Genomic DNA, 13,582 nt, shown 5'->3' on the forward strand with positions numbered 1-13,582 from the left:
CTTAACTGCTGACCCCTCTTCACCCACAATACGACAAATGCATTTAGCTGAATTAATCTTATATCTTTAGATAAATTAAACTATTACAGACTTTGAGGCTTAGATGTCCTTTCTACTATCTACAGGACTTCACAGGCAACAAGTCTGTACAACTACTAGTGGATGCCACTGGCTATTTAGCAATATTCAGTTAAAAGGTTTGCTCCCTTAAAAAACAGTAGAATAGCTTCAAATAACCATCATTAAGTCCAAAATGATGTATTTTAATGGTATTAATAGGGTTACTCTATCCTAGTGGTTCTGAAACGTTCTCATTAATGAAATCTGTTTGGTTTTTGTCTGTTTTATAAAACAGCTTTTAATTATTATTTGCATAATTATGTGCATTATCTGGTACTTTTTAAAATTAAGCATCATCTTTATCTGCAATACTTAAAAGGAACTATTGAAGACAAATTAGTTGATGTTCTTCAATAAATAAATAAATAAATAAATAAAAATGCCCCAGTAGTGGATAAATAACAACTATTGGGACCTATTGAACTCTAATCTAGTAGAGTTCAATAGATCCCAATATATCATTTAAATCAGCTTTAAATGAGAAGGTGTTTGATGTCTAATTTCGCTGCAGGCAACTGCAGGTGACAAATAAAGGCTTATTCATTCAAACAAAGTGCAGGCTATGCACACTTAACCCACACACATCCCCATCGTTATCTGACCTTGAGTGAGTGTTTGAAGCTGTAGGACGGGGTCTTTTCATGTCCATCAGTGGTCTCCTCTCGTTTCTTACAGAACAGCAGCATCTTATCATACAGAAAGAGATGCCTCTGCATAGGCTTAAACCTCGCCAGGTCCTTCACCTAAGAGCAGGTAATCTGTCACTTATCACATGCGTAAATAACTGTGTAACATTCAGAAATTAAATGTCAACAAAGACCCATGACAGATGACCCTGTAGCATCACTCATATTGTTATTATTTAAGCAAACAAAAAAATGTTCGAACAAACCTGAATACATCAAAGGCACATGGGATGGGTTTGTATTTAGCTATACATATAAATGTTAATGACTGCATCACTCTAAGCTGTTTACGTTTTGTTTCCATTGTGTCTTGGTTATTAATCATCAACTGATAACATAAACAGCAGAACAGCATTGCGCTATAATGCTTCCAAGGACAAACCTGAATGCTGTGCTGCCTGTTTAAGTTGAAAAAGAGGCAATGAAATTCATGTCCTTCAGTTTAAATATGCTCTTCTTTGCCACGTACCCTTTCTTTCATTCTTTTGCTATGAAATGCTGGTATGTTCTATATCAATAGAGTTTCCTTGCTATCTCTCATCAACAGAGCTTGATCAAATATCTAGATGTGCTTGCATATGGTTTGATGTTGTTGGTAAAAATGTGTATAAAAAACTACTGAAACGTATGCCTGTCTTTTCTGGTACTCTTCGCTGCAGCCCCCGGGCAGTTGAAGCAAATGGCTGCCCCTTACATTGGTCCTGCCAGAGGACACTTCCTGTTGAAAGGTAGTTCCTCAAACCCTCAATCATGCTTGATCATAGGGGATCATCTGATTGTTTGGATTCCAGCTGCTGTACTATTATAGGGTCTTTACTCCGCAATATAAAGTGCTTTGAGATGGCTGGTTTGTGAACTGGTGCTACATAAATAAAACTGAATAGCCGGTCACAACAGATTTGGCAACCACAGAAGAGCTAAAAAAAAAAATGGAAATGAGACTCAACCAGAAATTCACTGACTGGAGCAGAACAATATGAGCTGAACACACAAAGTATCAAAGGCACTTGGGATGGGTTTGTATTTAGCTATAGATGTAAATATTAATGACTGCATCACTCCGAGCCACTTTAGCTTCGCTTCCATTGTGTCTCGGTTATTAATCATCAACTGATAACATAAACTGCAAAACAGTATTGCATTATAATGCTTCCAAGGACAAACTTGAATGCTATGATGGTTCTTTATGTTGAAAAAGAGGAAATGAAATACATGTTCTTCATCTTAAATACGCTCGTCCTTTTTTCCAATGATTCGCTATGAAATGCTGGCATGGTTTAGCCCTGAGTTTTGGCCTCCTGCTGGCTGTGCTCTTGCATTCCTTATTTAGCAATTTCTGTATCAATGATAGAGGTGCCTTGCCATTTCTCATCAAGAAAGCGTGATGATCTTCTCTAGATGCGCTTGCTTATGGTTTGGTTGTGCTTTGGACACAACTGATCCGGTTTCCACAAAGTGTTTTAGAGTGATTGTCATAATTTGACACATCAAATTATAGAGCTCCTGTTTCCTCTGAAAAGAAAAAAAAAAGTGATCGAGGTTCTGCAGTAAAGGCCATACACAGCCTTGTTTATGAAAGGTAAACTGTAGCTGCAGATTAATTAAGCCTAGAGACCTGTCAGCAATCATCTGGCAACCTCTGCTTGTGATGGAAAAATGTGCTCCATAAGTGACTGGTAGTTGCTGGCAGTAGGGATGGGTATTGATAAGATTTTCACGATTCCGATTCCATTTTCGATTATGTTTAACGATTCAATTCTTTATGGATTCTCTTATCGATTCTTTTTTAAAAAGGAGAACACTAAGGTCGATTAGCTTAGAACTTTGTTTTACATCTTCTCTTTAAACAAGATAGGCCTTACAAACCCAGCAGTGAGATCTTAAGAGATCCAGCCTACGGCTCTTTAATGGGGTGTCACAGGGTCCCCGGGAAAAAAATTGTAAATGTAAAATAATAAAATAAATATTCTTCTGTTGCAATAACAAAGTATAACATAAATTATTCTGCAGCAATTACACAAGAATATCCAGTAATGTCCCTGCCTACAATTAAACACATTCACTTACCAAAAATCGGGGCATCTGCTGTGGCAAATGGGTGCAAGCCTTTGACCACAAACTTAGTCACTGCTGGGTGACATTCGTCTATCCTGGCCTGAAAGGAGACGCTACCGGTAGACTGCAGCGAGAACTGCCAGCATCTGAGCCAGCCAGACTCTGTCTGTCTCTCTCAACATGGTCACCTAAATGCACAGTAATGGCAGGTTTGTAATAAGGCAGATCGCGCTAACATAAAATGCACTGTTAGTTGATTATTTACCTGCCGCATTAACGGGAGAGGAAGTGCAAACGTTACCGCTGCTGCTGGGTTGAGATTCACGAGTCCGGAGCGGAATTAAAAACACAACATTCATTTAAGGTCATCGCGTGTTTTGTGAGCAAATGCTTTTGCATACTCGTAGTGTTTCCTCCCTTAAATGAAATATCTACTTTGCAAGTATTGCAAGTTGCCCTGTTGTCATCCGTTCTCGTAAAGTATAACCAAACTTTTGAGCGTTTGAGCCGCTTAGGCGCCATGTTTCCTGCCAGGTAAATGACGCTCAGCAACGTGGTGACGTCATTCGGGGCGACTGGAATCGATAAGGGAATCGTTTGCAAAAATGGCAAACAATTCCAAGGAATTGAAACAGTGAGAACCGGGTCTCAACAAGAACCGGTTTTCGATACCCATCCCTAGTTGGCAGCATAAAATTGTTCACAGCAGCACCCTCTTTGCAACTGTTTTCCACTGGCAACAATCAGCAGTCTCCAGCAACCACTCGACAACCAGTCAGGTAATCTCAGACTGGTCTCCTATTTGCTTTTATTTCACTCTGAAATATGTAAAGCTAAGAAGGATGTATTTATTTTTCTTGCATCTTAATGAATGTAAAGTATCCAGACTTGTTCATTGCGACTAACTAATGTTAAGGTAAACGACAGGACATCCATAGGGCAATATTCAACACTGGTAAAACAGGAGTGTGGGAATTTACTTTGCTGTGGCCTTTCTTGTGGTCAGTCCACACATTGAAGGATCCCTGCATCAGCAGCTTCCCCAGTTCACTCAGATTTCCCTGCAAACATCAAAAGACTGTCAGATCTGTGAAACACATTTTTTTTTGTGGTGGTGGTGGTGGTGGTGGGGGGGGGGGGCATAACTATTCGCAGTAGTAAATGTTTTAATACAGCTTCAGTTCAGTTATGGCACAAAAAGTTGGCAACAAAAGCTCATTATTTAAGCATACTTTTTGTATGAACAGTACAACACTTCCATGTGTTAACAATGATCTGAATGCACATGCTGGCGCTGGTAAGATACCCCCAGTGATATGTAACCCCACCCACACCCAGTCAATCACAACTCATTTAAGGGAAGAAGGAATTTGGATGTTTGCCAGAGCAAACATCTTAGCCCAGATATCATCTATGAGGAGACCTGAATATGGCAGGTCATAAAAGATTCCCATTAAACCTGCTAAAACTTGAAGAGTTATTCTAAACCTAAATTTTGAAAACCTGGGCCCTATTCCAGGAAGCCGGTTTAGAAAACTCAGAGTGAAAAACGATACTCAGGGTTGAGTAACCCCGAACTGTCCGACTCAGAATATTCGGTTTCAGAAAGGCTGATAACAATTAGTTCAGGCAACGCGGAGTTGCTTTAACCCCAAGTTAAGCGCGCGCACGAGGATACATAAAGCCCTGATTAGTGGAGCACAGATTAAGCGAGTCACCATGGAGACGGAGGGAAAGAAGGCGCGGTCAATGTATTTCACAGCGCTTGAGGCCGAAATTCTGATGGCAGCATATGCCGATAACATGCAAATTTTGCGGAAAAAAAGTAACACAGCCTCAGCTGCAAAACAAAGGGAGCATGCATGGCAAAACATAGCCGACAGAGTCAATGCGTGAGTGTTAATATAAACATTGATCTAGGGATTTCCACCCATATAACACGTTATTTTATTTTATTTTATTTTATTTTTTAATTTATACATTTGATTTCGTGATGTGATGTGAGCGCAGGTGCAACCCAACAGGCCCCAAACGTTCCTGGCAGCAAGTAAAAATGAAATGTAAAAATATAGTCCAAACAGGTAAGGTGTAATTGTATTATGAGCCATAGTGCTTGGTCTGTTTGTCCGATGTAAACCAATTGCAGTTAGAGGCTACATTAATTTTCTTTCTGTAAGCACTTATTGAAATTATCTGAGCACATTACAAGTACATATTTGCTTACTCTGTATGCTCAAATGTGACCCGTTATAGCCAACAGAAAAAAAGCGGAGGCCCGAAAAACAGGTGGGGGTCCTCCACCACCACCACTCACAGAGGCTGAGCAGTTGGCTTCCACATTTGTGATAATGTTGGCAGCATCACATATGATCTTCACAGTGCAGAGAAAACAAATTAGCATCCATTACTATAATGGAATAATTTGTTAGTTTGAAATGCTACAGGGAACTATGTACCTGTACATTAATGCTGTGGAAAGACTTCCTGTTCACATAGTCTCCTTCATTTACTGAAGGAGCAATGATTGGAATGTGAGTGCCATCTATACAGCCAATCACGCCTGGGAACCGTGAGAATAAATGTAAAATTTAAGTAGTAGTTCAAGTATCACCACATCATGAATTAAGTTTTGTTCATCCTGCTACCTGCAATTTTGTGGCATCCCTCTTTGATAAATCTTGTGGGTCTATGACCGGGGAACACCACAAACGAGTACAGGAGACGTTTCAGTGCAACTGTAACATTCCTGACTGCCCGACAGACGGTAGCCTTGGAAACGTGCTCAGCGTCACCAATATTATACAGAAAGCTCCCGTTTGCAAAAAACCGAAGTGCAATACAAATAATATGTACAGAACTGAGAGAATGTCCGCGATGTGTCACATGAGCAATATTAGGCCTGAGGATGTTATTCAAATAAATTATAGATTGTGCTGAAAAACGGTAACGTTCACACAGAAAATCATCAGGAAATGATAAAATGTCCAAACGCGCTCTAATCACTCTCTCCCGGCGGAGAGCTCTGCGGAGAATTTGGGCTTCAACATCTACTGGCTCTTCAAGGACGGGGCACGCCATGTCTGACACTTCCTACAGTCAGGTTTCCGACAAAGAGGCGGAGAAGGTCAGGGTTAGTTGAAGTAAACCTGCTAGGGGGCAGGTTAGCTTCACGGAGTGTGTCGTCATAGTAACTCACTCAGAATTAATCTAAACTCACTTTGTGAAACCAAAAACCAGAGTTTTCGTTAACTCAGGGTATACTTACTCAGAGTTTGCACTAAACCGGCTTCCTGAAATAGGGCCCGGGTGTGCAAAAGCTGTTGAGACTTGCCCAAAAACTCTTTTTACTTTATCCCTAGTTAGGTACATTCAGTGCTAAACTTGTAATAGAAAAGAATAGCATTAGTAGTGTGAAAAAAACAGAAAAATCTGCTGATTAAACATATTTGATTCAGGTTTTAACACTGAATTTATGGTGTGACCAGTGACTTTTAAAAATGTAAGCAACAGACATTGTTTGTTGTTGTTTTAATGGGAATAAATGGTTTACATGATACTGACTTTAATCACAAAAACATGTACTACTGCATAACTAAATAGATCCATCTTATGATGTACATGTTTTTCCAGGTTTCTTGAACTACGCTCTTGGCAGGGATAAAAAGTCTTTCAAATGGCACAGCAAGCCCAAAAACATAGGAAAGAAAACATAGGAAAACACTTTTAGAAAAAGTCCATCATCCACATTCTGGAACACGTGTTTCAGTGTTTCCTGTTCATCAATAGGCTCTATGACAAAGAGGATTCCAATTTTGCTCACTAAAATATTTCAGAAAGCAAACACTTTCCATTAGATCACTTTTTCACATGACTGTACCACAACGGGAAGGTGACAAGTTATAGTAATCTGATTGCTCTAAAGTGAAGAAAGTCAAGTCAGTTGACATCACACGGTGAATTAGAGGCTGAGTAACGAGAGTGGAATAACAGCCCTCTAACTCAAGTTCGTTTTCACAGTGTAAATCATTCAGAACTTTAATGATGATGATGATGACTACTGTACACTGACCTCAAAGCCAGTGATTGCTATCTGGTGCATGGAGTCATTGACAGACTTAATGATGTCCAGCATGGTGGCTAAAGCCTCCTCCAACTCAGCCATCCCCTCACCGTTACTGCATTTTAACATCTCCTGTTAGACGGGAAAGTGGAAGTGGTTTAGAAAGATCAAGGGCACAAAATACAAACCAAAGAAAGAGAAGAACAGAGGAGCAAATAAACTTTATGTCAATCTTGATGTAGAATCATAGTTAATGACAAATTCCCTATCTTTAGGACCGCCTTCTTTTGTCAGTCCATATCAGAAATATAACCCTACTGTCTAACAGTGACGTGGAACAAAAATCACATGCACTTATCATTATTATTATTATTATTATTATTATTATTATCATCATTATTATTATTATTATTATTATTATTATTATTATTATTATTATTGTTATTATTATTATTATTATTACTTATAGGGTCGATTCTTATATCTCCCTCTTATCAGGACATGCCAATGGCCCAATGAAAAAGCCATCAGATTATTCGAAATGCTACAACAGTTCCACATTGCTACATTGAACATGGCTAATATTTCACCCAACATTTGTTTAAGAAAATGGCAAATTTCTTGCCATAAATATAACAGTTCATATCATTTCTTGGGTTATGCGAATAGTATAATTATTTGGACTGAATTGACTGGATATCAATATTTCTAAAGTCCCAAAGAGGAGGAGAGGAGAAGGGGAGGAGAGAAGATGCAGGTGAAAGGCAGAATTAATAATAAACACAGACTGAGATAACAGGGCTATCACGTTGTGGATATCAGCTCATTTTCCAGGAACAGTTCCTCTAGTATTGAATAAACCATCACTCTGGTTGTGTCACAGGTTTCTTTTTCTTTATTTATTTTCCATTCTCACCAACAATTGACTCAATGGGAATTTTTTTTTTTTTTTACTTAAAATAAATGAAATCAATGACTTAGCAAGCTTCAGTGGTGATGAAGGCTTTTCTTTAGGTTCAGGATGAAATGTAAGTGACTAATAAAAGGTTTTTCATATTCTTGCTTCTGTTATATTTTATAAAAAGTAAAAATGTTTTTTTTTGGTTAGGCTGACCAAAAAAAGAAGAAAAATCAAATACTTGGTTGTTTAATTATCTTTTAAATTAAATTATTCATGGTAAATAGAGACTGGATATCTATTAGAAGCATGATAACTAGCCTAATAAATACAAAGAATAAAAAATAACATTAATGTACTGAACTAATTGGTTAGTTCCTTTTAAATTACATCTTATAACCACATAACACACCTTCAGCATGAGTTGGTATTTGGTGATCCTCTGGACAGGCTTCAGCAGGTAGGCATCCAGAGACAGTTTGTGATCCAGCTTCTTCTGGCATTCCTGTTCTCACAAACCAAATGTTGTTGATCAAGAAGTGGCACGTGAAGCCTCATCGAACTCTAACCTGTTACAGCTGCATTGTGAGGTTAAGTCACCAAACAGAACACCAACATTGTAGGTGCTGTGCTCTAAAGTCTTTCTCAGAGGCCAGTAGCATGAAGCATTACTGAGGGTTCAGTGAAACAACTTCAGGGTTCGGCCTAGTTTTTTAACAGATTTGTAAAGTTAGCTACCATCTCAGATTAGGTTAAGAAGAAGTTGTAGAAATCAACTAACAGTTGTAGTCACCTGAAATTGTGTGTGTGTGTGTGTGTGTGTGTGTGTGTGTGTGTGTGTGTGTGTGTGTGTGTGTGTGTGTGTGTGTGTGTGTGTGTGTGTGCGTGCGCGTGTGTGTGTGTTTTACCTGAAAAAACAGGCTGTCCCCACACTGCCTCCAGAGGATTTCAGAGCGTGGTTTATTCTGACAATACTTTTCATACACCTGAAGCTCTTCTTTCTGAGAGCACAAACACATGTCCAAGTGAGAAGAGGGAAGGCTATTTGGTTTCTCAGTTTCTGTTCAATTCAATCTTTAGTTTTAAAAGTTTGCCACCTTTCTATGAATTTATATGAATATTAAAGGAACCCTCTAGGATATGAATCGAGACAACAAATTTGTTGTGCAAAAATAGAGTGAACATCTTTGTAATTTCGCATGTTATCTGAATAAAAACAACCGTACAACAATACAAAGTATTGGACTTTAAAACCTGGAGAAAAAGGTTCCAACTAAAAAACTAGACTTATGATAGATCTATGATAAATGGCTCACCTGAAGTCTCTGTGTATTAGTACTTTTAGAACTTCAAATCTGTAAGTTAAAGACTTGGCTCCTCCCCGACTTGGGAAATTAGATTATGTGTGCAGTAACTTCTCACTATTATGTAAATAGTTTTTTAACATAAAAACTTACAGCTTTGTGTGTTTTCTTAAGTCTCTGTTGATGGATTTCACACAAACCAAAGACAACACAATAAGTATGTCAATGCTAAGCATGAACAAATTCGATTCACAGTATCAGATCTCCCTGTTTCAAAGAATGGAAGGTCTGGTTTTACCTGTCTAATGATAACTAGATGACAAAAGATTATGGCTTTGAATAACTATCATTGCTCTATATTGTTGTTAAGTCTCAGCCCATGAATAGATCATCTGTGATAAAAATCTGCTTCTCCTTACTTTCTCTACATGCCCAGTGAAGTGCGAATTTGCGCCAGTAATCAAGACTCCTTGCCTGTTAGCCCGCAGACCTTTAATGAAGATCTCATTACTCTTTATCTGCCTATTTTTGAAGAATTGTCAAGTCTCGACCTTTAACTTCTTTTGTAAAAAAAAAAAAAAAATGGCTATCTCCATGCCACGTCTCAGCCTTAAAGACGTTTAAGGTTTACAACCTGAGGTCCTGGCAAGGAATTCATTTTCCAGACACCTGATTCTGGAGGGTGTCTATTTTCAGTTTCACCTGCAAAACCTTAAAGGTTTCATTAGTTCCTGTCCTCAGATCCTTCGGGTACCTTTTCTCATATTTCAAAGCAGCATTTGGTTCACTGGACTGAGGAGTTGATACTTGGAAACTGGAACAAATGTTTGCTCTGTCAATGTGTGAATTGTTGGCTGGACATTTTTTTTCACATTAAAGAACAACAAATATTGCTAGTGAGAGACATATTTTTTCCATTATGTCATTAGTTTCTCAGATATGGCAGGAAAAGTATTCAAGTGTCCCTGGTGTGGGTGCATTTAAAGTAAGAGCAAAATATATCATGTTATTCCTTGTACTGTTAAAAGTGCACTGTTATAGCCATGGAGAAAAAAGTAACCACTAACGTAAAGGAAGTACTAATATAAACCCTTTTACAGGTACTTGCGGGTATTTCTAAATACCCACTCTTTTCAGAAAACAGGTTCCAACCAGCTCTGGTTTCTCTGCACAGTTCTCCAGCTCCATGAGAAATGTCCTGCAGAAAATACATGAAAACAAAGTAAGAAAACAATACACATTGCATCCCAATTACTTAAAACTAATTAGGTGTATGCAAATTACATAATCTTTAGGTCTAGTTACTTTAGTCTTTTAATTAGATCTTAGTTAAGTTGGTAAATCTAACTAATCATCAAAGTGATCTGTTAAGAGATGTCGTACTACCATTGAATTCATGAAATAATAAAATCTCTCAGCATTTGATATGTTTTCTGTTTTCTACTGTCAGTAAAACATGAGATTTGCAAATTAGTGTATTCTGTTTTTAAATACATTTTACACATTTTCTCAGGTTTTGATATTTAAATAAATTCACAGAGATACATATACTGATATGAACCACACATGATTGCCTTAACAAGAAGCAATGGGGAGGTGTGGTTTGTGTGCAGTGCATGCTTTGACTTCCTGTTAGTCCAGTTTTTTAGAAATTCTTTAGGGAGAGCTTTTGGTTTAAAATTACAGGATTACCTGAGTGCAACCGGTATATCATTTAATAGTACAAACTGACAGCTATTTGAATGATGCACATTTGCCATCAAGTGAAATATGTTTCTCCAGGCAAAAGATACTTTAAGAGAAGGCACATTACCAGTCATCTGGTAATCCTTTAAAAGAGGAGTTGTTCATATATCACAGTTTTCTGTGATATATCTTTGCTGACATCAGTGTTTCCAAGTTATAGTTGTGTATATGTCGAGGCCAATGGCAAAATAAAGTAAATTCCACCTACTTGTTGTGAAATTCATATATCTCCGGCAGGTTTCCAAACAGCACATCTCTTTTGTTCTCCAGTGATGGTGGCATGAGGTGGCTAAGCTCAGAGTTATTCAGCTCTGCAAAATAACCCTGGGAATCAGGGTGAGAGGGAGGTTCAAAAAATGAAATAATAAAGAAACAACAGCGAAATGTAAAAATCAGTCAGTCTCACTTCAGAGACATCAGTATAAAAAAAACAAATACACTAAAAAAGTACTTTTGCACTGCTCCTTTTTTGATTGAGAAACGAATTACATTTACTGCATTACATACCACAGCATTGTACAAGGGTGTAGTCACTTCTGCATTGCTTTTTCTTTACATTTTCTTTGCACTACTTTTGCAGTGGCAGGAAACTGAGAGAATGTCAGTCTAGATCCAATGTGTATGAAAACAATAGGTAAACTGTGTCTACCTAGAATGATCCTTTAACAGTTAAAGAACTTTTTAAAATTCTATAACAATTCTGGGAGATGATTAGAAGATTTAAGGACTGTTTACTGTAGTAGCTTTGTTCTCAAGATGTAAAACAGGTGCAATTCCAAGTAAGCAGTTCAGGTCGGCAGCTTTTTGGATGCAAATAAGCCACAACCATGTAAAATGGATACAAAGATCTCAGTCACTTGAAATACTATACCTCCATGATGCTTTGCAGCTCCTCAACATACAGCCTTTCTGTTTCAATTAGTTCAGTCATGATATGCCTGCAAACAGAAAAAACTTTTTTTTTTCTTATCACACTGACTAAACTAAAAAATAAGCACAGAGAGTCACTTGTGTTCACCAGTCTTCACATGTATTGTATGTATTTGCAGTCTGATGTTGATGCACTGAGTTAATTGCTATAAAATTAGTTATAGGTAGCCAATGTGGGCAGAGGGTAGATTTTTATTCAACTACACGATTTCTTGACATTCCATGGACTGTTTATGTCTACTCTCCTACAAGTCCATGCGTGTTGCATTTTAAAGATTGATCTGAAGTCAGTATTTAGAACAAGAGACACTGAGTAATCCATGACAGGAATCCAAAACATGTCTATGCCAAGTGGTATGAAAAAACTCCCAGACTTATCTGTTCTGTCATTGGTCTAGATTTACAGATTTGTGCTACAACAGCACAGGCCTCAGGAAAAGCCCTCAGACTGTAACTGAAGCACTTCCTATAACTTAGTTATATCTAAGAATGTGTAGGAGCACAATGGGCTAGTCTTGTCTGCTCATTACCTGAATGTGTATGAATCCTATCTTACAACTTGCTCACAAGATAAGTACTGACTCTGATTTGTGCAATTTTACACATGACTTCTCCTCCCCCTGACATGCATAATTAAGTTATTTACAGCTGAAATAGCTATGTAAGGACATGTCTTGGGGTCAGTAACAAAAAAATTACATAAACATAAAATTAGTTTGGTTCAATTTGTGTTGTCTATTTGGAAATAATACATTTACAGTCTTTGTGTCATTTAAAACCTACTACTACTATCACTATCTATCCTCCTCCCACTTCAGATGACACACTCCCATCTCTCAAGCTCTCTTTGTCGCACTGAAGCTTCCAAGGCAAACAGTGCACACACTTAAAGCCATCCTCTGCTGAACAGTTCAAGAAAATCCGAAAGGAAGAAGACAACAGAAAAAGCTGATGAACAGAAATAAATCGTAGAAAAACAAGAAACACAAAATCAGTTGGAAAGCGTGAGGAAGATAAAGTTCGACGGGTATGTGGATTCTTGCTTGAGTGATCTGGTAAGTCAGGAACAGTGTGTATGTGAGCTTGCTTGCTGACTGGCATGTGTAATAGCAGAATAGTGTCAAGGATACAGGTATCAGGTTGTAGTAGTTAACTCAGAGAGGTGGAGAAAGTACAACAAAGCTCAATGTGTAAAGTAAATACAGGCAAATACTACTAGAACTCAAAACACCACAGAAAAAAAGCACAAATTGTGCTGTATTGTACAATTTACAGTAAACATCACCTAGAATACTGATATCTGTAACTTATAATAGCTTTAAATTGGTATCAATTTACAGAAGCATCTACTTCCACAACTTTTGGTATTTGGTGTCAGGGCTCTGTGTGCGGGCAGGCGGAAGTGAGGATCCAAATGCAGGACTCGGACACTGAATGCAACTCAAAGACCACAGCTTTATTACTGGCGCAAAACAAAACATGAATCAAACTGAGATTGCTAACACAAGAACACACAGGTGATTCTGAGGGTACGACGCAACACTGACACAAAGCAACACGGGGCTTAAATACACTGAGGCATAGTCAGAGAATGGAAAACAAGAGGGAGACATAGCTGGGAAAGATTAGGGCTAACGAGACACGGGGAGCGAAGCTTGACACACTGACATAAGACATAGCCCTTCAAAATAAAACAGGGAACAACTCACAAAGATGCAGACACAGAACTAGACCTATACTAACCATGGGACACAAAACCTAAGAACTAAACCCTAGACCAGAA

General features: G+C 38.1%; 1 protein-coding gene across 1 annotated transcript in view; it reads right to left on the reverse strand.

Moving 5' to 3' along the window:
• mcf2l2 (MCF.2 cell line derived transforming sequence-like 2) overlaps positions 1 to 13,582 on the reverse strand; it is a 91,744-nt gene that overhangs the window by 36,793 nt on the left and 41,369 nt on the right. The window contains exons 16-23 of the mRNA XM_085349024.1: positions 11,741 to 11,807; positions 11,078 to 11,193; positions 10,252 to 10,321; positions 8,728 to 8,820; positions 8,232 to 8,324; positions 6,931 to 7,053; positions 3,842 to 3,922; positions 723 to 863 (exon numbers count right to left, since the gene is read on the reverse strand). Of these exons, the coding sequence (XP_085205150.1) occupies positions 723 to 863; positions 3,842 to 3,922; positions 6,931 to 7,053; positions 8,232 to 8,324; positions 8,728 to 8,820; positions 10,252 to 10,321; positions 11,078 to 11,193; positions 11,741 to 11,807 (784 nt within the window). The remainder of the gene's footprint in view (positions 1 to 722; positions 864 to 3,841; positions 3,923 to 6,930; positions 7,054 to 8,231; positions 8,325 to 8,727; positions 8,821 to 10,251; positions 10,322 to 11,077; positions 11,194 to 11,740; positions 11,808 to 13,582) is intronic.

Source organism: Diplotaxodon limnothrissa, linkage group LG23 (genome assembly GCF_057381915.1).
Source record: "Diplotaxodon limnothrissa isolate DT_005_m linkage group LG23, D_limnothrissa_male_GT1.1, whole genome shotgun sequence".
Taxonomy (NCBI): Eukaryota; Metazoa; Chordata; class Actinopteri; order Cichliformes; family Cichlidae; genus Diplotaxodon; species Diplotaxodon limnothrissa.